The 23076-nt window shown below is 41.2% G+C and overlaps 1 protein-coding gene across 1 annotated transcript in view; it reads right to left on the bottom strand.

The window, feature by feature from the left end:
* The window catches only part of LOC126222426 (uncharacterized), a 41193-nt gene that overhangs the window by 9763 nt on the left and 8354 nt on the right, over positions 1-23076 (bottom strand). Inside the window, exons 3-4 of the mRNA XM_049942184.1 lie at positions 19912-20061; positions 13349-13824 (exon numbers count right to left, since the gene is read on the bottom strand). Of these exons, the coding sequence (XP_049798141.1) occupies positions 13349-13824; positions 19912-20061 (626 nt within the window). The remainder of the gene's footprint in view (positions 1-13348; positions 13825-19911; positions 20062-23076) is intronic.

Raw genomic sequence — 23076 nt, 5'->3', positions numbered from 1 at the left:
TATGGAGTGTAGCCATGTATGGAAGTGAAACGTGGACGGTAAATAGTTTAGACAAGAAGAGAATAGAAGCTTTCGAAATGTGGTGCTACAGAAGAATGCTGAGGATTAGATGGGTAGATCACATAACTAATGAGCAGGTATTGAGTAGAATTGGGGAGAAGAGGAGTTTGTGGCACAACTTGACTAGAAGAAGGGATTGGTTGGTAGGGCATATTCTGAGGCATCAAGGGATCACCAATTTAGTATTGGAGGGCAGCATGAAGGGTAAAAATCGTAGAGGGAGACCAAGAGATGAATACTCAAAGCAGATTCAGAAGGATGTAGGTTACAGTAGGTACTGGGAGATGAAGAAGCTTGCACAGGATAGGGTACCATGGAGAGCTGCATCAAACCAGTCTCTGAACTGAAGACCACAACAACAACAACAAAATTTATAAACAAGAAGATGACCTTTCAATGGACAGTAGTTTGGCAGGAATACTTGTAGATATTTACATTAACCACACAGAAAATGATATTTCAGGTTAGATTTTTCACCTGAAAATAATATAATCTACTATGAAAGGTATGTAGATGATACCATTATCCTGGACAATGGTACAATTGAGGAGATTGAGAAACTTGCTAAATGTCTCTGCAGCATGCACAACAACATCAACTTCACTGTAGAACGTCAGGTAGATAATGAATCATTTTCCTTGACCTTACAATATCTAATGTAAATAATAAACATGCCTTCACATTTACAGAAAACCCACCAATAGCGATGTTGTCATTAACAACTCCTCATGTCATTCAGTACAACACAAAATGGCATTATTTTCATGTACACGTAATCATACACATAAAAGCCCACTCAGCCCCCATGATGAACAAAAAGAAATTAACATTAACGAAGAAATTGCATTAGAAATGGATACAACTGAGATGTAATTGATAAACTTAGCAACAAAATCAAAAAGAAACATTGCACTCCTCCTAAATCAGATTCAGAAGAAGGGAAAAGCACATTTGCTGGCATACCCTTTATAGATAAAATTTCATACCAAATTGCCAATCTCTTTAAGAATACTGGGATTCAAATTTCTTTCAGCACTAACAACAACCTACAACAGCACATCATCCACAACAGAAAGACAATAACCAATGCCAATACGAACAAGGTATTTATAAACTTTTATGTGACAATTGCTCACAGTTCCACATAGGCCAAACTTGAAGTTGTTTCACTACAAGATACCATGAGCACATGGATGACTCCCATGTAAATAACTTTCACAAATCCACCTTTGCAATACATCTAAAAAACCATGATCACTCAGCCACAGCCATTACAGACAACCTACAGATTCTACATATTGTTAACAAAGTAAAGAAAATGATTCTGCTTGAACAACTAGAAATTTACATCCACAGCTATAACTCACATCACGTTATTCTCAATGAACAAGTGGAGCTTGCAAACAAATCTTATCTCTGCATATTTCATGAAATATTCAAAAACAAATATCTAATAAAAAAGTAATATGCTATGAAAATCCGATGTAGCTATCATACAACAGCTTTTTATCGTAATTTATAAAAGTCGCATTGTTAACACAAGTTTTAACTGTCATTTTCTTAATTTGTAACAACTTTCAAAATTTCATGTGTATAACATCATTGTACTCCTTAGATCTAAGTCCTCTGATAACAGTGAGGCTCAAAACAGTTTTAACTGTCATTTCCACAATGTGTAATAACTCTCTGTAATTACATGTGTATAACATCATTGTACTTCCTAGAATTCTCTGACAAAAAAATGGATAAAAAATTTCATAATTTGGATTGAAAATTTTGCAATTTATAATAGCATTTTAAGTTTCTATGTGTGCAACGTCTTTGTACTTTCTATATCTTAGTTCTTTGACCATAGTCTATATGTTTCTGTATGAGCAACATCTTTATACTTCCTATTTCTAAGATCTTTGACGATGACCATTTTGAATGTAAACACAGTGTATATCACGAGTTAACGACACAGTAGTGAAATATGGAGCTAAATTTTAAAAATTGAAACATGGACGTGAAAATGGTAACAAATGTTCAATTGAGGGTAAAAAGCGTCACAGCAGCATAATTATAATGACAGTACTTTTCTTTATGCACATTTAGATACATTTTCGACAAATGCTGCCTTGCCACCTAGAATTGCTCCACTTGTATCCGTTTGTCACCAGCAAATAATCTTCTTTGTATTCAAACAGTGATCTCCAGTAATATACACATATACACATGTACATGAATGTATGAACACTTGACGACGGTATCAAGCCCGAAACTGGTCTATGACGAATAAATAATAATTGTAACTGGTAGCGGAAATTTTTCTACAGGTCATGTATATACCCAATGAGTTGGACAATAAACTTATATGATATATACATTTCAGCTATGCACACTTTGGTCCTCATACGTGTTTCAGCAAGCTGTGTGACACATATTACTTTAACAATATGTAGAGAAGAGTCTGCCATGTACTTGTTGTACGCACCTGATGTCAAAGGTGAAGCTTCCTACCATTTCAGATGACTGAGTTCGTTCCTATAATTTCAGTAAAATTGGGAGAGTTAGTAGCTCCCTACTGTCGCATTCCAAAGAAGAATCGAAACTTTTCTTTCGTATTTGTGGCAGTGGAGCTGACCTTTAAATTTATGTCTCTTACTTCTCTGCAGAGAATTTCCATGAAGTCCGTGTCACTAGCATTTGTGAAGCATTTCTTAAGTGAAGTTGGTCATATGGATAATGTTATATCACATATTGGACCTGAGTTTAATTTGCGCCATTGGACGCGAACTTCAAGACTCTGAAAGATAAAACTGTTTTTATTTCTCGCTATCATATTGCTTTGAGTCCCTTGGAGCACGTAGTGAGTGAATTGAGAAAGGTTTGCAAGTTACACTGTCATCGAGAATACTAGACTAGGGCCAAATATCTGAATAGTTTTCAAGAGCTTGAACGAGCTACTCAAGAAATCTAACCCAATGTCACCCCCTCTTGCACTGGAAAAATAAACAGCCACCAGACAGAGTGAATGAGTTAGTTCCTTTACCATCACAACCACGGTTATTTTATTACGAGGTGGCTGATTTGGCACTCACAAGAAACAAGAAGGTAGCCGGAAAATGTACGAGATCGTGAAGATCTGAAATGAATATAAAGGAGTTACACGTGGGATAAGAGTTATTAGTGAAACCATCTGTCGAACAAGGGAGTGTCGCTCAACAATCAATTTTTCTTGGTGTATTATAAATCTTTCTGTATTTAACGAATTGTGTTTGTGCTGAATGCAAAATTGTACTAGTCATTTGGTCAGTGATAATAAGTGTGCATATTCATGTAAGACTGGACTTCACGAGAAGAGTAGTAATTTTAGGGCAAATACGAATTATGGTGTACATATTCATGTAGAAAACAAATTTCTTAGAGAAGCTCATTAAGTGTTAGTGTAAGTGCACGTCGTGAACTTGAGTTTTCATAGTGACAGTTTTGCACAGTAAACGATGACCAAAGAGTATACATTGAATTGGGAACTGGAGGTAAATTAGAAGCATGAATGAGGTGGAAACAGAATTCAAAATTCGACCACAAAGGTGTTGCTAAATGTGTGTGAGGAAAGATGCATACAGTGGTAAGTACCTTCCGGTTATGTGAAGGGATAAACCTATCGACGACTCTTGAGACCATCAAAAGAGCGTCATGAGGAAACCAGACTATCGTCAAGTTGGTCGCAGGCGGCGAAGGAGCTGCGTGGTTGGTGGCTTCGCAACACTCTGGTGACGCCAAACGACGCTTGTCGCCAGTGCGTAATTCTGCCTGCAGAAGTACACCACCCAGTTATGATATCGAGGATGTCATTTGCCGCAGCATACTAATCGCAGCTAACAACAGAAATCATGATGGAGAACCAGTATTTAAAGACGCTCGAACCAGTACAGCATCGTGGGTCGAACAGCTGTACAGTAACGTGACGTGGAGCCTGTGCTACTCTGCTTCTCATTCAGCCAAGACACAAACTGCTGCTCACCGCCTAAGCCTCTGGGTGCCAGGGGAATCTCCGCACTTGGCTGCTATCCCGGGAGTACGACGACGAAGTTCTGGGTATCTCTGCCCTCACCAGGGTGCCAACAGAAGACCTCTACACTCTGAGCCCGGGAGCGTGACGCAGCCCGACGTCGCTCTTGTCGCCGCCGCTAGCCACACTCCCCACGGCCAGTATTCACGGGAACCTGGCGACGGAGCAGCAGCAGCGAGACGCGGCAGTCAGTAGCCGGAGGCCGCCACCACTGGCAAGTCACCGTGACCTGCTCTGCGCCCCCCACCAATGTTTGCAGTCGAACCTCAACAAAGAAGCCGCAGTTATCATCAGTGGTCCCTTTTCAACTGACTGACCAAACTCCTTCCCTCAGAACAGCGTCGTATCCCACACTAAGCTATGAGAGGTGTACTGTTACAGTTAATTTTCTTTGCATGCCTTCCTGTAAGTATTAATATAGGGTATATTTTTGTTGCTATATTTTTTGCTATGTTAAATTTTCTATTCATACAGAGTTTTCTTACGCATTAAGTTTAGTATCGTTTATAACATGACAGTGTCATACTGTTACTATCAAGTGTTTGAGATCAGTCGAAACAGATCCATTTGAATAGCAGGGGAAATGGGGGTGGAGGGGAGGCATGGAGGTTTAGTTTAATTTTTTTTTATAAACGATACGATTTCCTCTCCTAACACTACTGACTACTGAGATGAGTAGTGTTGTCAAAATTGTTCTATATTGTTTCAGAAAAGCAAATACCGTACAATATTGTTTCTATTGTCTCTGTAAATTTGACTACTTCGTATCTACATTTCCTAGAAACTGGTACAATAAAAAATTGATCATTACGTAATTACAATGCCACGAATCAAATATTACTAAGAAATAAGAATGGATATACAGGTTCCACGGTATTCTATCCTTTTGTGTTTACGCTAGCTTTACTTGTTAGAACGGCAAAATCGTTGCAGACCTTCATTTAGTGAATATTGTGGGTACCTGTGGTGTATTACTGTGCCTCTGCAGTGTCACTACATTTGTGTTTGAAGTGGCATATATGGAATGCTACGCAGTGATGAATATTTGTTATTTTCTGTCATAGACTAATGGTTAATAAGGAACCAGATCAGTGATGAAGTGTTATGTACTTTTAAGTAAGACTGGCCTATCGACACGAGATATGTTGAGGTAACAATGAAATTTTGAGTCTGAAGGGTTCTAAAAAAAGGTCTTGAGTGCAAATGTATACATATATTATAAGATTATGCCACACGTGCATTCAAATCGTTACCTTAAAATGGCTATCACTATTTGAACTGCCCTAAGGTGCAGCATGTCCATATCTGTATAATTATTATCTTTAACATATTATGAAATGGTTATGGACTGATGCTCAGTATTCCACTGTTTTCTCCTTTATCGAACGATACCTTATTACTCTCAAGTTTCTCCACAGTACGGACTTTGTTAGGATCGTGATTTGGGACCAAAGAGAGTGCTACGCTGCCCATTTACATCTTTATATTTGCCTAATGTTGGGGAGTTTCTCCAAAGTGATGATGAAAATGCCTATGGAGTATGCTGAATATGCTCTTGTGGCTATGAATGCTTTTCGTATTCTACTTTCAGTACAGATACGACCTTTGTTCCTTAGGGATTCTATGAATTGTTACTGCTGTGAGAACCACAAAATTACTAGTGTGTTTTGTAATACAAATGGCTGATCTATGATTCTGAATCATGATGTCCTGTAACGTGAATAATTATTATGGTTTGTGCACACAGATCTGCTAGTAGGCATCGATGTCATAGTGACACATGTCATTTTCGTTTTGAGCTCGAACTATAGATCTGAAGTAAATTTGTGTATCTGATGTAGCTGGTTGTGGTGTGTAGTAGAGTACTTTCCGATAGTTTAAATGGAGCAATCATTCTTTGTACATTGGACCGAAACTGATTCTCCTAACTCTTTACTTTGAACCTAAGCCTTCTGTAAGCAAAACTTCATTCATTTCTATAGTATTCCCTGATTTACCATTTGTAAAATTACCTGCTACCGTAACAATTTTTCTTTGGTGCTATATCGGTTCCTGATAGGTTTTATTTGCTAAGTAATTCGTTTATGTTTGACATATTTTATCATTAAAGTGTGTAATTTCTGCTGATCATATTTCACGTAATTATTCCGGAATGCTCAAGGGACGAACTCACTTTCCTCAGATATGTGCATGCATCCTATACATAGAGAGGAACATCAGAAAGAATGTTATAAAACCTGAAGCTTAATGTCCAGTCTAGTGTTGACTAATGGGGGATCAGAAGTGCTGGCCAACTTACTAGGTCACTGCAGTTATATCTAACCAGGACTGCTGATGCTGCATCTATGTGAAACTCTTCAGCTGACAAGCTGGACAACACACAATTGATTGGCTGGACAACACACAATTGATTGGCTAGCTGCGGTCCAGCCAGGTGACTGTGACAGGTATCACCTACTGGAGACGTAATTCTACTGATGGCTCGCTATTCTCCCATGCTGTCTCTGCCTTTTTCAAATTGGGCCATGCGTGGGGCAGGAACTTTAGGTCACTAAGAGCGTGGCCGCAATGCATTATGATGGAGTCACAACTGCTGTTACTTCATCTGTCACAGGCTTTTGGATTGTCAGAGGATGAGACATCTGGGTACTTCTGTCATCTCCCTGAGTCAGTCCACCATCCTTAAGATGCTCTCCCTTCTACCCACTTCTTCCTGTAACTGTGTTTATGATTCAGTGAATCATCCGCAGATTGAAAGGTAAGTGCATCTCCCACAAAATATAGCCATGATACAATTACATTCCACTGCCAAGTGGTATGTATGGGACAGTCTTTCGTGGGTTAATCCATTTTACCTCCATTTGTGTGACAGTGTGCTGTACATTTTGTTTTTATTTTTCAGTTGAACTTACAGGTCTTTATTGTAAATAATTATCATTATTTTATCATATTGTCACTGCAGTTACTTTGTTCAGTGTTTTTCTTTTTCTCAATATTTTCTGTTTCTTATTTCCTTTTCATTTATTGTGGTAATATTATGCACTCAGTGGATAAACTGGTACATAGAGAAACTAGCCTCTTTAATTTGATTTGTTATTTTGCTAAGTCACGTTACAAATAATTTGTAGATTTTCTTAACTGTCCAGATAACTTGGTTTGTCATAGTGTTGCCTCCTACACACCAAACCTAAAATTGACGTATCAACTTCTTTCTTCACTATTTTTCTCCAGTATTTCTTATGTCTCATTGATATTATTACTTGTTATCTTAATTTTAAGTACTCATTGTATAAACTCATATGTTCTCATCTTATATGCAAAGTGAGTTTACTTTTTTTATTAGACGTTGGGCCCTTATGTCTCATTGATATTATTACTTGTTATCTTAATTTTAAGTACTCATTGTATACACTCATATATTCTCATCTTACTTGCAATGTGAGTTCACTTTTTATTAGACGTTGAGCCCTGAAAGCCAAACTAATTCATTGTAATTGACAAATCTTTTACCTTGACACACAATGAATATTAACTTATTTTACCATTTGTGGATGCAAAACTTTATATACCTTCAAGCGACATGTTTTCTCATCTTAACAGTTTTGTACATGAATGTAAGAGGATTACATAAATATCCCTTGCTATCTGTTTTAGCAATAAATATTCTGTGAAATTTTTTCTCAGTGGGTCAGGGGTAATGTACGGTATCTGTATGGGGATAAGTGATAGTAGCTTTTGTAATCTTTGCCACAGAGAGGTTGGTTTCTGAATGCATGTATATAGGAAACATCTTTGGGCTACCAGAGTTAATGCTGTTCCCAGTACATGATGTCATTTTTTTCTGGCTTACTTCATGTCAGGCATGCGCTTTTCTCTGGGTTGTACTGTTGTCAGTGGTGATGTGAAGGTTTACATTTGGGATGCTGTTTGCTCCATCTTTGGGTAATCTGGGAAAGGTAATATTTGCTCAGGCATTTGTGTTTGCTGCAATTGCAGAAGTATGAATGACTCGGCTTAAAGATTTGTCATTTTGTCAAGTATAATGTAGAAATTCAATTCACATTTAACACAACATTGTTTGGGCAGTTATTTCTTGATTACCATACATCTACTCAAGAAAAAATTACAGCTGTTTTCAACATTTTAAATGTTAATGCAGAAGCTATATCTCGTCAGTATTGTTCAGTTTGAAATTACAGTGAAATGAATACCCCTAGCTACATACAGGCGTCGATATAAGTCAACTGGAACAGCTGAAAATGTGTGCCCCAACCGGGACTCGAACGCGGGATCTCCTGCTTACGTGGCAGACGCTGTATCCATCTGACCCACCGAGGACACAGAGGATAGTGCGACTGCAGGGACTTATCTCTGGCATGCCTCTCGTGGGATCCATATTCGCAACTTACTGTCCTACACTATATTCATAGTGCCCCTGCCCATCATACTCATTACTCGCGGCTTTACCGCCGATTCCCGTAAGAGTTCGGGCACTGTTTGTGCATCCGCACGGAAGAAGATGGTCAAATGGCTGGTGAGCCTTAACTATATACATATGAAGTTCTGCATATATATATATATTGTTCAGTTTGCTAACGTAGTCTTATGTTTTTGTACTCGTACCCAAGTGATTCTTAGTTTGGCAAAAAATGGTTCAAATGGCTCTGAGCACTATGGGACTTAACATCTGTGGTCATCAGTCCCCTAGAACTTAGAACTACTTAAACCTAACTAACCTAAGGACATCACACACATCCATGCCCGAGGCAGGATTCGAACCTGCGACCGTAGCAGTCGCGCGGTTCCGGACTGCGCGCCTAGAACCGCTAGACCACCGCGGCCGGCGATTCTTAGTTTAATGGTGTTTGAACAGAGATATGTTTATACTTTTAAAATTTAGTCTTTTAATGCCCATGCTTTCTTAGTTAAAATGAGGGAACTAAACGGAAACAGGTTTTTCATTGACTTAATCCTGGACCATCTTATCTTGGTTTGATGACAGAAAACATACTGAGTACAGGCATGCTGACACACAGCGCTGTGATTTTGAGCATGCTCATATGGATTGCTACTTGCTTGATTTATTTTATGAGTGCTTAACAACGATTTTAGGAAGAGCCACATAATTTATTTCAGTTCAACGTGGATCAAAGTGTTACATCACAGGTGTGGTGGGAGAGCAAAGCTGAGTTTTGTTATCTTTACTGCTCAGGCAAGAATTAATATCAGGGCCAAGAGCCGGCTGGTCTGGCCTAGCGGTTCTAGCGCTTCAGTCTGGAACCGCGTGACCGCTACGGTCTCAGGTTCGAATCCTGCCTCGGGCATGGATGTGTGTGATGTCCTTAGGTTAGTTAGGTTTAAGTAGTTCTAAGTTCTAGGGGACTGATGACCTCAGATGTTGAGTCCCATAGTGCTCAGAACCAGGGCGAAGAGAAAACAATGTTCGTGAGTTTTCCGGGAATGGTGAATAATGACCTATTTCTATATACGTTGTGATTAGTATTGGTAACGAGAAATGCTTTCCTATACGTCAATCAATATCAAAGCCTTGTTTGTTGAAAAGTTGTCAATCCCATCTGCTATATCAAATTCCTTATTGTATGTTTAATATTGTTTTAAGAAAATTTTGTACTATTCTGCAAAGTTTAAACAAAAACATGGTAAAACTGCGAAAAATGCAAATTTTAACATAAATGGAGGAGGTAGCCAAGCCTACAGGTTGCACTGTTGTGTTTGATCACGAACGGCGCCTTTCAATTTCGACAAACGTTACAAAAGTCAGTCGTGGTCAGAATAGGGTTCTTTGCAGTTGTGAGTGCATTATGTTGGAGCTAAGTGGATTCGAAAGTTGGAAAATTGTTGGTGCTCGTATTGTGGGTGGATTCATAACCAAGACAGCCAAAGTGTTTGGTGCTTCAAGAGGAACTGTATCGAAGATTTATATCACATACAGGGAAAGTGCGAGACCATGGTCTTATAAGTCATAAAGCTGATGAATGTGTGTGCTGAGTGATCATGGCCAGTGGTTATTGAAGAGGATTTTGACGAAACATAAGAGGACGGCAGCTGCAAAATTCAGTGCGGAACTGAATGTCACACTCAAGAAAGAACATGAAGGAGCCTCCATCAACAGGGAATTGCAGGGCGAACTGGAATTTCAAAACCACTCACCTATTATGCAATTGCCCGTAACAGGGAAGGTGGTGGTGAAGTAGTAAAACCTGGGCTAGGGAGGAATGAAAGAATGTCATTTGGTCGGATGAGTCAAATGGCTCTGAGCACTATGGGACTTAACATCTGTGGTCATCAGACCCCTAGAACTTAGAACTACTTAAACCTAACTAACCTAAGGACATCACATACAACCATGCCCGAGGCAGGATTCGAACCTGCGACCGTAGCGGTCACGCGGTTCCAGACTGAAGCGCCTAGAACCGCTTGGCCACACCGGCCGGCTGGATGAGTCTTGTTTCACACTGTTAACAACTTCTGACCGAGTCTAGGTCTCAAGCGTGAAACATGGCGTGGACTACCATATTATGGTATTCCATAGGAATTATGGAACCATTCTGGCTGATCAGTTGCATACCATGACTTAATGTTTGTTCTCCAATAGAGATGCTGTGTTCCTAGATGACAGGGTCCCTCTTCACAAAGCTCGAATCGTCCAGGACTGGTTTTGTGAACATAGATCTCAGTACTATCTACTTTGGAGAGTAGAGAGCGCAGTTGCTACCGTCTCCCTTCATTTTTACCTGAACCTGCCGGTATTTTGGAGGAAGAATGGTGTAAAATTCCCCTGAGAACCATACACGACCTGTATTTAGCCATGCCGAGATGAATGGAAGTTGTTTTGAATGCCAACGGTTTTCTGGCACCGTATTAAGCATGTTAGTGTGTTGCGTTAGTCGCGTTTCCAAAGTTTTAATCGGCAGCGGTACATTCATAGCGATGTACAGACATGTTTCATATTCAGAAAATTCCACAGCCATATACTCATAATAAGGTTAGCATCAGAGTATACAAGCTACACAGATTCAAGATTACACAGCAATCACGAGTAAAAATTTCCATTCTACATTTGAAAGAATACGATGAAACATTACAAAGTTAGAAATTTATAGCAAAAGGGACAAAGGTTATGGTGCAGTGACGTAGCCGGCGGGGGTGGCCAAGCAGTTCTAGGCGCTACAGTCTGGAACCGTGCGACCACCGAATCCTGCCTCGGGGATGGGTGTGTGTGATGTCCTTAGTTTATTTAGGTTTAAGTAGTTCTAATAATCTACAAAGCAATTACACAATAAGGAGTGTACACAACAACGATTTTACCTAACAAAAGTTATAAAGTGGTAGTTCAAACATAGAGCTTACAACCGGACTAAAACAACCAAGCAAATCTGTGTCACCGAGCAGTGCCATGAATATAACCGTGAAATGAAATATTGTAAGTGTCGTGGAGAAAACACCATGTTTCTCTGATGGCATAATTATGGAGCCTATCGAAATGAAGACGTCGGAAAATCTAATAAACTATGGCGAAGGTTTCAGTTTAAACAGGGTTTGGGTTGTGGGTCTTAATTCATTAATATCTCATTTATCAGAGCTGTAAAATGTTGGCAGAATATGCGTTTCACAGGATCGCACTCTGGGGTCTGAATAACAAACGAATATCAAAGTGCAAAATGGGAGCCAGCAGTCGAATTCGGCTATAAACAGCGGCGTGAGATCAGTGAATAGTTTAGTCTGGTGCAGTATGGGCAGCTAGTACTCACAGGAATACATCTCGAAGAAACTGAGGAAGAGAACTGGGTCAGTCATAGAAGTCTCGTACGGAAATATAGAAACAACAACTCGCAAGAAAACCAGAAAGTATACCAGTTGTAAGCAGGCTGTTTAGGTTTTTATGTTGGTAACGCCATGTAGCGCTCTATATGAAAATCGGTGACTGTGCTGTGTGCAGTCTGTGGCTGGTTTGCATTGTTGGAATTTGCTATTGTAGTGTTGGGCAGTTGGCTGTTAACAGCGCGTAGCGTTGCGCAGTTGGAGGTGAGCCGCCAGCGGTGGTGAATGTAGGGAGAGAGATGGCGGAGTTTTGAGAGCGGATGATCTGGACGTGTGTCTCTCAGAGACAGTAAATTTGTAAGATTGGATGTCATGAACTGATATATATAGGGTGAGTCACTCAACATTACCGCTGGATATATTTCGTAAACCACATCAAATACTGACGAATCGATTCCACAGACCGAACGTGAGGAGAGGGGCTAGTGTAAATGGTTAATACAAACCATAAAAAAATGCACGGAAGTATGTTTTTAACACAAACCTACCTTTTTTTAAATGGAACCACGTTAGTTTTGTTAACACATCTGAACATATAAACAAATGCGTAATCAGTGCCGTTTGTTGCATTGTAAAATGTTAATTACATCCAGAGATATTGGAACCTAAAGTTGACGCTTGAGTACCACTCCTCCGCTGTTCGTTCGTGTGTATCGGAGAGCACCGAATTACGTAGGGATCCAAAGGGAACGGTGATGGACCTTAGGTACAGAAGAGACTGGAACAGCACATTACGTCCACATGCTAACACCTTTTTATTGGTCTTTTTCACTGACGCACATGTACATTACCATGAGGGGTGAGGTACACGTACACACGTGGTTTCCGTTTTCAATTACTGAGTGGAATAGAGTGTGTCCCGACATGTCAGGCCAATAGATGTTAAATGTGGTGACCATCATTTGCTCCACACAATTGCAATCTCTGGCGTAATGAATGTCGTACACGCCGCAGTACATCTGGTGTAATGTCGCCGCAGCCTGCCACAATACGTTGTTTCATATCCTCTGGGGTTGTAGGCACATCACGGTACACACGGTATATATATACAGTAGTTAGAATCTTTTATCTAGCTGGCAGTATTGGCGCTCGTTGTATTGCAGTAGTTCGAGTAACGAAGATTTTTGTGAGGTAAGTGATTCATGAAAGGTATAGGTTATTGTTAGTTAGGGCCATTCTTTTGTAGGGATTATTGAAAGTCAGATTGCGTTGCGCTAAAAATATTGTGTGTCAGTTTAAGCACAGTCATTTATAATTTTTCTGAGGGGACGTTTCATACAGTAATCAGTCGCTGAGTGCAGAATAAAATATGACTAGTTTCTAAATCAAAATAGTGAATTAATCGATGAACTACGACTAATGCTTTATCAAGAGTAACTAGGTGTTACAAACCTGAGGATGATCAGATGATGGCGAACGTTGGTCACTAGTTGTTGGTACAACTGGTAGTCAGAGCCATCTTCATAGGATGTTTCTGCCATTTGAAGTGCTCTACCTACCATGTAGGAGTCCTGGACTTCAGTATTTTGTTGATGACCATAATCATGTCGTTCATCTGAAACTCCCTCACGCCACTTGGCCATAGTCGCAACATTGTAGTTCAGAACGTGAAGCTCGGCGGTCACCATGAGCATGAGCCTAATGAAGAGGACGTCTGTACAGAGGGTGGCGAGGCCGCTGAGAATGACGCAGTAGACCTCTACGATGTAGAGTATCTCGTAAGTGGGTGTCGCCTGGACGTCCACCGGCAGCCAGACTGGCAGCGGCAGTTTGCGCGGGACTTCCCCGGACTCGCCTGAGGCTGCGAGGACCGCGCGGTACAGGAGAGGGGCCGCCAGCCAGCCGACGGAGGCCACCATCGTCGACACCTGGACAGCAAAGTGTGCACCACAACTCCACTTTCCCCTTAGAAAATGTCTCATACTGAAGTACAAAAAATTAAAATACAGACAAAAAATTTATTTTTGTAAGAAAATGAAACGCCTACAGCTGTCCTTATGATCTCATTTATCGTGTAGCTACCAGTTTCAGCGCTTCAGTGCTCCATCTCCAACTCTTAGTTTATGCTGGAGGGGCTGTCTCGATACATATATCTACATCTACACCTACATTTATACTCCGCAAGCCACCCAACGGTGTGTGGCGGAGGGCACTTTCGTGCCACTGTCATTACCTCCCTTTTCTCTTCCAGTCACGTATGGTTCGCGGGAAGAACGACTGCCGGAAAGCCTCCATGCGCGCTCGAATCTCTCTAATTTTACATTCGTGATCTCCTCGGGAGGTATAAGTAGGGGGAAGCAATATATTCGATACCTCATCCAGAAACGCACCCTCTCGAAACCTGGACAGCAAGCTACACTGCGATGCAGAGCGCCTCTCTTGCAGATTCTGCCACGTGAGTTTGCTAAACATCTCCGTAACGCTATCACGCTTACCAAATAACCCTGTGACGAAACGCGCCGCTCTTCTTTGGATCTTCTCTATCTCTTCCGTCAACCCGATCTGGTACGGATCCCACGCTGATGAGCAATACTCAAGTATAGGTCGAACGAGTGTTTTGTAAGCCACCTCCTTTGTTGATGGCCTACATTTTCTAAGGACTCTCCCAATGAATCTCAACCTGGCACCCGCCTTACCAACAATTAATTTAATGTGATCATTCGACTTCAAATCGTTCCGCACGCATACTCCCAGATATTTTACAGTAGTAACTGCTACCAGTGTTTGCTTTGCTAGTATATAATCATACAATAAAGGATCTTTCTTTCTATGTATTTACAATACATTACATTTGTCTATGTTAAGAGTCACTTGCCACTCCCTGCACCAAGTGCCTAGCCGCTGCAGATCTTCCTACATTTCGCTACAATTTTCTAATGCTGCCACTTCTCTGTATACTACAGCATCAGCCGCATGGAACTTCCGACACTCTCTACTAGGTCATTTATATATATTGTGAAAAGCTATGGTCCCATAACACTCCCCTGTGGCACGTCTGTAGACGTCTCTCCATTGGAACAACATGCTGTATTCTGTTTGCTAAACACTCTTCACTCCAGCCGCACAGCTGGTCTGATATTCCGTAGGCTCTTACTTTGTTTATCAGGCGACAGTGCGGAACTGCATCGAACGCCTTCCGGAAGTCAAGGAAAATAGCATCTGCCTGGGAGCCTGTATCTAATATTTTCTGGGTATCATGAACAAATAAAGCGAGTTGGGTCTCACACGATCGCTGCATGCATCAGTGACCAACATAACTGGTTTACATCGACTATCTGTAACTGTGATGTAAAAACTCCAACCATCAAGGGAGTTCGGACAATCACTTCTTAAACAATGCCTAGAGTACAGGATCAACACCCTCTCCGAGCTTCAAGTTTCTATCCATAGCGATTCGGGCTGGACAATGATGAGTCAGTGGATCAGTCTGACCCTATTTCAGTCCCTTAGGGGTTGAACTTCCAAAAACAGTGAATCACGTATTTTTTTTCATCTCTAACCGAGAAGCCAAACACCAAGAATTAGCTTTAAAAATGCTTTCACAAAGAAATATATTCGTAAAAAATTTCATCCCCTAGTTTACGCCTTACGGGCTGAATTTCCAGAAACAGTGACATGCTTTTGTTTTATTTCCAACAGAGCAGCAACATACAAATTTTCACAAATTTAGCGTCAAACATGCTTGCATAATGAAATAGTTCCATAAACAGTTTCATTACATGTTTCACCTCCATGCGGTTTGAATTTCCAAAAGCAGTGAAACACGTACTTTTTTATTTCTACTGAGGAGCCAAATTTAAATTTTCATATATTTAGCTTTAAATGGTTTAATAATAAAATATTTTCATAAAAAATCTCATCCCCTATTTCACCCCCATAGGGATTCAATTTCCAAAAACACTGAAACACATTTTTTTTACTTGTAACCGAATAGTAAAAAACAAATGTACATAGATGTAGCTTTCAAATACTATAGTAGTTCTTTAATAAAGATATATTTTCAAAAAAATCTTCGCCCACTGTTCCACCCCGATAGCGCTAAATTTACAAAAATGCTAAAGCACGTATTTCTTTATTTCTGACTGACAAACCAATTACTAATTCTTGTAGGTCTAGCTTCAAAGCTGCCTTAATAGCGACATTTTTCAAAAAAAAAAATCATCCACTATTCCCCCCCCCCCCCCCCATCCCCCCTGAGGATTGGAATTTCGAAAAACCTCTTCTTAAACGACGCCTAGAGTATAAAATCCACGCCGAAACTAAATTTCAAGGTTCTATGCTTAGTGATTAGGAGGTGATGAGACAGTTAGCCTCAGTGAGTCAATCAGTTGGGACTTTGCGTATTATACAATATAGAGATTACCCACGTGTTCAGAAAGTAACTACGCAGTGTCATGTTGCGGTGTGCTAAGTAATGACTGATATGATTGTCAATTATTAATACAACATTTTCCATTGTTTGACATATCTTAACCATATTTGACCAGGTATTTGTATTTTTGTTCGCAGGTCTGGTTTGATTCAAGACCAACGTCTTGTGTGACATGAAGGTGATCCAGATCATCACGCTGACGATTGAACAAAGAGTGTTTCTTGTGGAGCATGTGTTCTGCAATGGAGACAAGTTTACCTCAGCAGTAGAAGCTGCATTTTCAGCAAAGTTCCCTGGAGTGAAGATGCCTAACCACAATGCTGTACGGAGCCTCATCGCCAAGTTTTGAAAGACCGGAAGCGGTCATAATGCTCCAAGATCAGGCAGGCTATCCACATCCACATCCGAAGGTGGCGGAGGTGCAAGACATGTTGCTGCAAAGTCCAAAGAAATCGGTCAGACGCCTAGCTCAGCAGGCCCATGCACCCGTGGGCTCCACTCACAGGATTCTCCGGACGTCCATGTATCCTTACAAAGTTTCAGTCGTGCATGAACTGAGGGACACTGGTTTCTCTCCTTCCTGCAGGGCAGTAGTGAGCGGATTCTTGACACAACGTTTTTCATGGATGAGGCATGGTTTCACCTCTCCTGTTACATGAATAGCTAGAATAGTCATGTGTGGATTATGGAGAATCCGCATGAATTTAAGGTGACCCCATTGCATGATCAGAAGGTTCGTGTTTGGTGCACCGTGACTCGTAAACGCATCATTGGGCCGATCTTCTTTCAGGACACCATAAATGTAGAATGGTACTGCACTTGCATTCTGGAGCCCTTCCTAGGTAAACTGGATGAGTTCGAAATTGAGAATGCCTCGTTCCAACAGGATGGGACGACTGCACATATCGCCCCCAAGGCGATGAACCTTCTAAAGGACATATTCGGTGACCGCGATATATCTGAATAGTGCGAAAATTGGCAGTTCACGCTACATAGCGAAAAGTGTGGGGTCATCCACATGACTTCTAAAAGGAATCCGTTAAACTTCGGTTACACGATAAATCATTCAAATGTAAAGGCCGTAAATTCAACTAAATACCTAGAAATTACAATTATGAATGTGGGGAATGCTAACCAAAGACTGCGTTTTATTGGCAGGACACTCACAAAATGTAACAGATCTACTAAGGAGACTGCCTACACTACGCTTGTCCGTCCTCTTTTAGAATACTGCTGCGTGGTGTGGGATCCATACCAGGTAGGATTGACGGAGTACATCGAAAAAGTTCAAAGATGGGCAGCATGTTTTGTGTTATCGTGAAATAAGGGAGAGAGTGTCACTGAAATGATACAGGATTTGCGCTGGACATCATTAAAACAAAGGCGTTTTTCGTTGCGACGGAATCTTCTCACGAAATTCCAGTCACTAACTTTCTCCTCTGAATGCGAAAATATTTTTAGTTCAGTGGAGCATTCTCTACGTCCTGACACACATTTTGCACGCTGTTACGGAAACACCCTGTACACGCGGAGCAGAGACGAATGGGGAGTCGTTCTACCGTCGATATGGGCCATGAATATGGAAATCAACTGACACGACTTTCACAAAGGATACATTGTTAAGGTCAGTTGCGTAGGAATGAGCATCTCGGAAACAGCGAAGTTGGTCAGCTGTTCCGAAGCTACTGTCGTGAGAATGTATGGAAAGTGGTTTAAGAAGGCGAAACCACGACTAGGCGACAAGCTATTGGACGTACATGCCTCATCACACAGCGTGAAGGTCAGAGGCTCTGTAAAGCAGTACAGGCGTGATGTATGGCAGATCTGTCGATGAAGTACAATGTTGGTGCAATCGCAAATGTTCCAGAACAAGGTAATTTCTAAGAATAATTGCCTATCGAAGTCGCGGGGTTAAAACAATACATATCGAACATGAGAGCGTAAATCGATCATGCGACTCTGGTGACGGGCGTTATGAGTTTGTTTACGGTGGTCGCTAAAGCAATGACAAATGGAGAGCGTTACAAAAATACTTGTAATTGCAAAGGACACGACTTACCTTACACGTTGTCGGTCTTGTTATCATGTGAAAGTCCATTACGGTGGTCTGGATGGATAATTTGGAAGAGTCGATCCATGTATTCTTCCTGATAGCTACTCGTTCGTCTTCCGCACTGTCCGCAATGAAATTGTAAACGGTATCGAAACTGTTCTTACGAAGTTTTACACACTTCGCACCACCACAGCCTACACAGTCCCTTCTTTCCTCGTCCGGTAGTAGTCCATATTTGTGACAAAAAGTCGAACAATTTTCAACGCTGGATAAACATGGAATTAGATTTTTCCAGGTGAGAGAATCCGCCGAAAAAACCTCAAGAACACCAGACATCCCACTCACTAACGACATAAATCGTCTAGGATTCCCTAGCAACTCACAAATAATTAGCGGAGGTATGTAATTTAGAGCAACTCAGGGAACGATGGAAAACAGATAAAATGACGATCACAAATAATTGATCACAACGCCCGCCACTAGAGTTGCATGATCGATTTACGACCGCACGTTCGATATGTGTCGTATGGACCCCGCGACTTCGATTCTTGTAAATTACGCGGAACAGATTGTTGAACATGGGGATTCGCAGCAGACGACTTCTTCGTCCTGCAATGTTGACACAACGACACCTCAGTACCGATTACAGTGCGCACGTGACCCTTGACATCGGGCTGTGGATCAGTCTAAACCTGTCGCCTGGTTGGACGAATGGCAGTTTTTCTTACACCAGGTTGATGGTTGTGTGCGGACACGCCGTCGTCCAGCGAACGACTGCTCGAAACATGTACTTGCACTAGGACATAGGCCAGCTGACCAGTGTTGTGCCATGGGGGGACGTTCACCTTATGGTCATTGCAGACACAGTGACAGCTGTGGGCTACGCGAACATTATAGAGCATCTCTGACTCCCGTTGGCATCTTCGACATGATAAATGTCAGTGTAACAAGGCCGGACTCGTGCTGTAACGGCTTGAGAGGTATGATACTTGTCTCACGTTGATGTCTTGGCCACCAGATTTACCTGAACTGAACCCACTGGATCATACCTGGGATGCTATCGAAAGCCAGCACCCTGGTCACAACCACAGTTCCGTAAAGTACTGCAATTGCACATCTGGTGTCACGTACCTCCGAAAACCATCCAAAGTTATGTTGAAATCATGACACGCAGAAACAATGCTGTATTTCTTTCCAAAGGGTGACCGATCAGCAAAATTTCGGAGTTTGTTCAGGGACTTTTTTAACATGTTGCTACAAGAAGTACATTGTCTTCGATGGCTCGCTACAGACGAAAAATATAATTGTGATTTATTCAGTTTATTACAGCAGTCACAACTGTATGCACATATAAGAACAAGTATTTGCAACACGGCAGCCATTACTCGCCACAGCATCCAACATCTCATGTGCAACAACGTAGTTCTTTCCCTCCCAACTTTAAATTTCAGGTTGCGTAATATTACTCACTACGTAGGTAAATTCACAATGGACAATTGCAAATTTCAGTGCATCAACGTAGAACTTAACCTGCATATACAGCAGCACTCGTTCGGCGAGGTCCTCGTAACGTCCTCGAATCTTCTTGCTTGCCTCTTGACGACCGTACAGCCTCCTGGAGTCAGACAGTACCTCTAGCATCTGGTGCAACATGCCTCTGTCTGCGATGAAAATTGCAGTCTGAAAGCAGAAAGTGTCAGTCCATAGTCGGTATCACTGTTTTCCACATTTGTCTCGACCTAGTGTTCGTAGTTGCGGTATAATTACTTGAGATATGTCAAATGCGTCTTCGCAACTAGTAAAATATTTTCGTTTTATTTTATTTAAAACATCGTCAGTCGTTGCATTTTCTTTAGATTTCCACATACATCTAGAAATGTCGTCTGCATGAACATATTCTAGTTATTCCTACGTTTAGCAGGAGTTTTTGAGCTAGTTCCACATTGGCTTGTAGCGCTACATATTTCTCTATGTATAACAGCAAAAAAATAATGCATCACTATTAGTTTCGGTCTTCTTATAGACATTATAAAATGCCTGTTACATACGTTCAGTCAGCATAACGTACATTAATGTCAACTGTGCTTTATCGTTTCCGTGTTTTACGTCAAGAATCTATTACGCTGCAAGCCAAAATGAAGTTAGGCCAACACAAATATCAAAAGCAGGAATAACTGGGAAATATGCATACAGTGGGCACTTCCACAAGAAAACTGAAATCAGAAGAGAATGCAACCATTGAAGAGCCTTTAAACGAAGAAGATAAAACTCGTGTGTTAAAAAAATACACGTTATTTAGTAGTTGCAAAAATGGATTTCCAGAACATTAAGTAGTTTTTTAGGAAGAAATTAGTAAAAAGAAAACTATGAGAACAGTCTGCAAAAGGAATAAATTAAAAATAGATTTGCTGATAGCTTTCTGTTGTTTCTTTGCCGCAGTTGATACCAAATACATACACTATGTGATCAAAAGTATCCGGAGATGGACAGCAGATGTCAATATGGTATTCAAATTGTTCCCACACTGCAGCGAGCATGTCTTGAGCTTAAGCTTCCACACCTGCGCTTATGCAATGTCTCAGTTCATTCATTGTTGTTGGTAACGGAGGTACATAAACAAAGTCTTTTATAAACCCCACAAGAAATAATCACATACAGTCAGGTCTGCTGACCTCGGAGGTCAGAAATATAAGGCTAAATCATGTGGTCCACAGTGACCGACCCATCATTAAGATTTGATTTAAAAATTGCCGTACTTCCAGATGCCAGTGTGGTGCTGCCCCATCCTGTTGGAGAATGAAGTCGTTCGAATCAGTCTCCAGCTGTGGGAAAAAAAACTTCTCAAGCATATCGAGATATGTGCTTCTTTTAACAGTAGCGGATGTGTTCGACGTCTGTGTCAGACACTAGGTGACGGACAGGCTATTTGCCTTTACACAAACAATCTGTTTCTCGGAACTGTTCATGCCATCGTCTAACGCTCTGTGCTGCAGCAGCGGTCCACACCATACCTGGTACGAAAGGCACGCTGAATTGTTATTACCGACCCGCACTGCGCAAAATGTAGAGCACAGAACGCTTTCTGTTATCTGAACACCATTTTTGATAGAACTGAAGTGGGCGCACACTGCTGCTACCTATCGGGAACCATGCATAGTTAGAGAGTTTGCACTTTCCAACAGTATTTTGTAGATGTTGTTGTTGTTGTGGTCTTCAGTCCAGAGACTGGTTTGATACAGCTCTCCATGCTACTCTATCCTGTGCAAGTTTCTTCATATCTGAGTAACTACTGCAACCTACATCCTTCTGAATATGTTTAGTGTATTCACGTCTTGGTCACCCTCCACGATTTTTACCCTCCGCGGTTCCCTTCAGTACTTAATTGATGATCCCTTCATATCTCAGAACGTGTCCTACCAACCGATCCCTTCTTCTAGTCAGGTTGTGCCACAAATTCCTCTTCTCCCCAGTTCTATTCAGTACCTCCTCATTAGTTACGTGATCTACCTATCTAATCTTCAGCATTCTTCAGTAGCACCAAGCTTCTTTTCTCTTCTTGTCTACTATTTATCGTCTAAGTTTCACTTCCATACATGGCTACGCTCCATACAAATACTTTCAGAAAAGACTTCCTGACGCTTAAATCTTGCTTTTGTTGATGTTCATCTTATATCCTCCTTTCAGGACACTGTCCATTCCGTTCAACTGCTCTGCCAGGTCCTTCAAAGTTTTTATTTCTTCTCCATGGATTTTAATTCCTACTCCGAATTTTTCTTTTGTTTCCTATACTGCTTGCTCAGTATACAGATCGAATAACATCGGGGATAGGCTACAACCCTGTCTCACTCCCTTCTCAACCACCGCTTCCCTTTGATGTCCCTCGATTCTTATAACTGCCATCTGGTTTCTGTACAAATTGTAAATAGCCTTTCGCTCCCTGTATTGAGAGTATTCCAGTCAACATTGTCAAAAGCTTTCTCTAAGTCTAAAAATACTAGAAACATAGGTTTGCCTTTCCTTAATCAATCCTCTAAGATAAGTCGTAGGGTCAGTATCGCCTCACGTTTTCCAACATTTCTACGGAATCCGAACTGATCTTCCTTGAGGCCGGTTTCTATCGGTTTTCCCATTCGCCTGTAAAGAAATCGTGTTAGCATTTTGCAGCCGCGACTTATTAAACTGATAGTTCGATAATTTTCACACCTGTCAACACCTGCTTTCTTTGGGATTGGAATTACGACTTGGAAAGACCACATAGACAATATTGGGGGAAAGGCGAGCCGAAGGTTGCGTTTCATTGGCAGGACACTTAGAAGATGCAACAAGTCCTCTAGAGAGACAGCTTACAATACACTCGTTCGTCCTCTGTTAGAATATTGCTGCGCGGTGTGGGATCCTTACCAGGTGGGATTGACGGAGGACATCGAAAGGGTGCAAAAAAGGGCAGCTCGTTTTGTATTATCACGTAATAGGGGAGAGAGTGTGGTAGATATGATACGCGAGTTGGGATGGAAGTCATTAAAGCAAAGACTTTTTCGTCGCGGCGAGATCTATTTACGAAATTTCAGTCACCAACTTTCTCTTCCGAATGCGAAAATATTTTGTTGAACCCAACCTACATAGGTAGGAATGATCATCAAAATAAAATAAGAGAAATCAGAGCTCGAACAGAAAGGTTTAGGTGTTCGTTTCTCC

This window comes from Schistocerca nitens, chromosome 1, assembly GCF_023898315.1.
Source record: "Schistocerca nitens isolate TAMUIC-IGC-003100 chromosome 1, iqSchNite1.1, whole genome shotgun sequence".
NCBI classification, from domain to species: domain Eukaryota; kingdom Metazoa; phylum Arthropoda; class Insecta; order Orthoptera; family Acrididae; genus Schistocerca; species Schistocerca nitens.
Note: the sequence above shows the minus strand (reverse complement) of the source record. Positions and strands in the feature narration are given on the sequence as shown.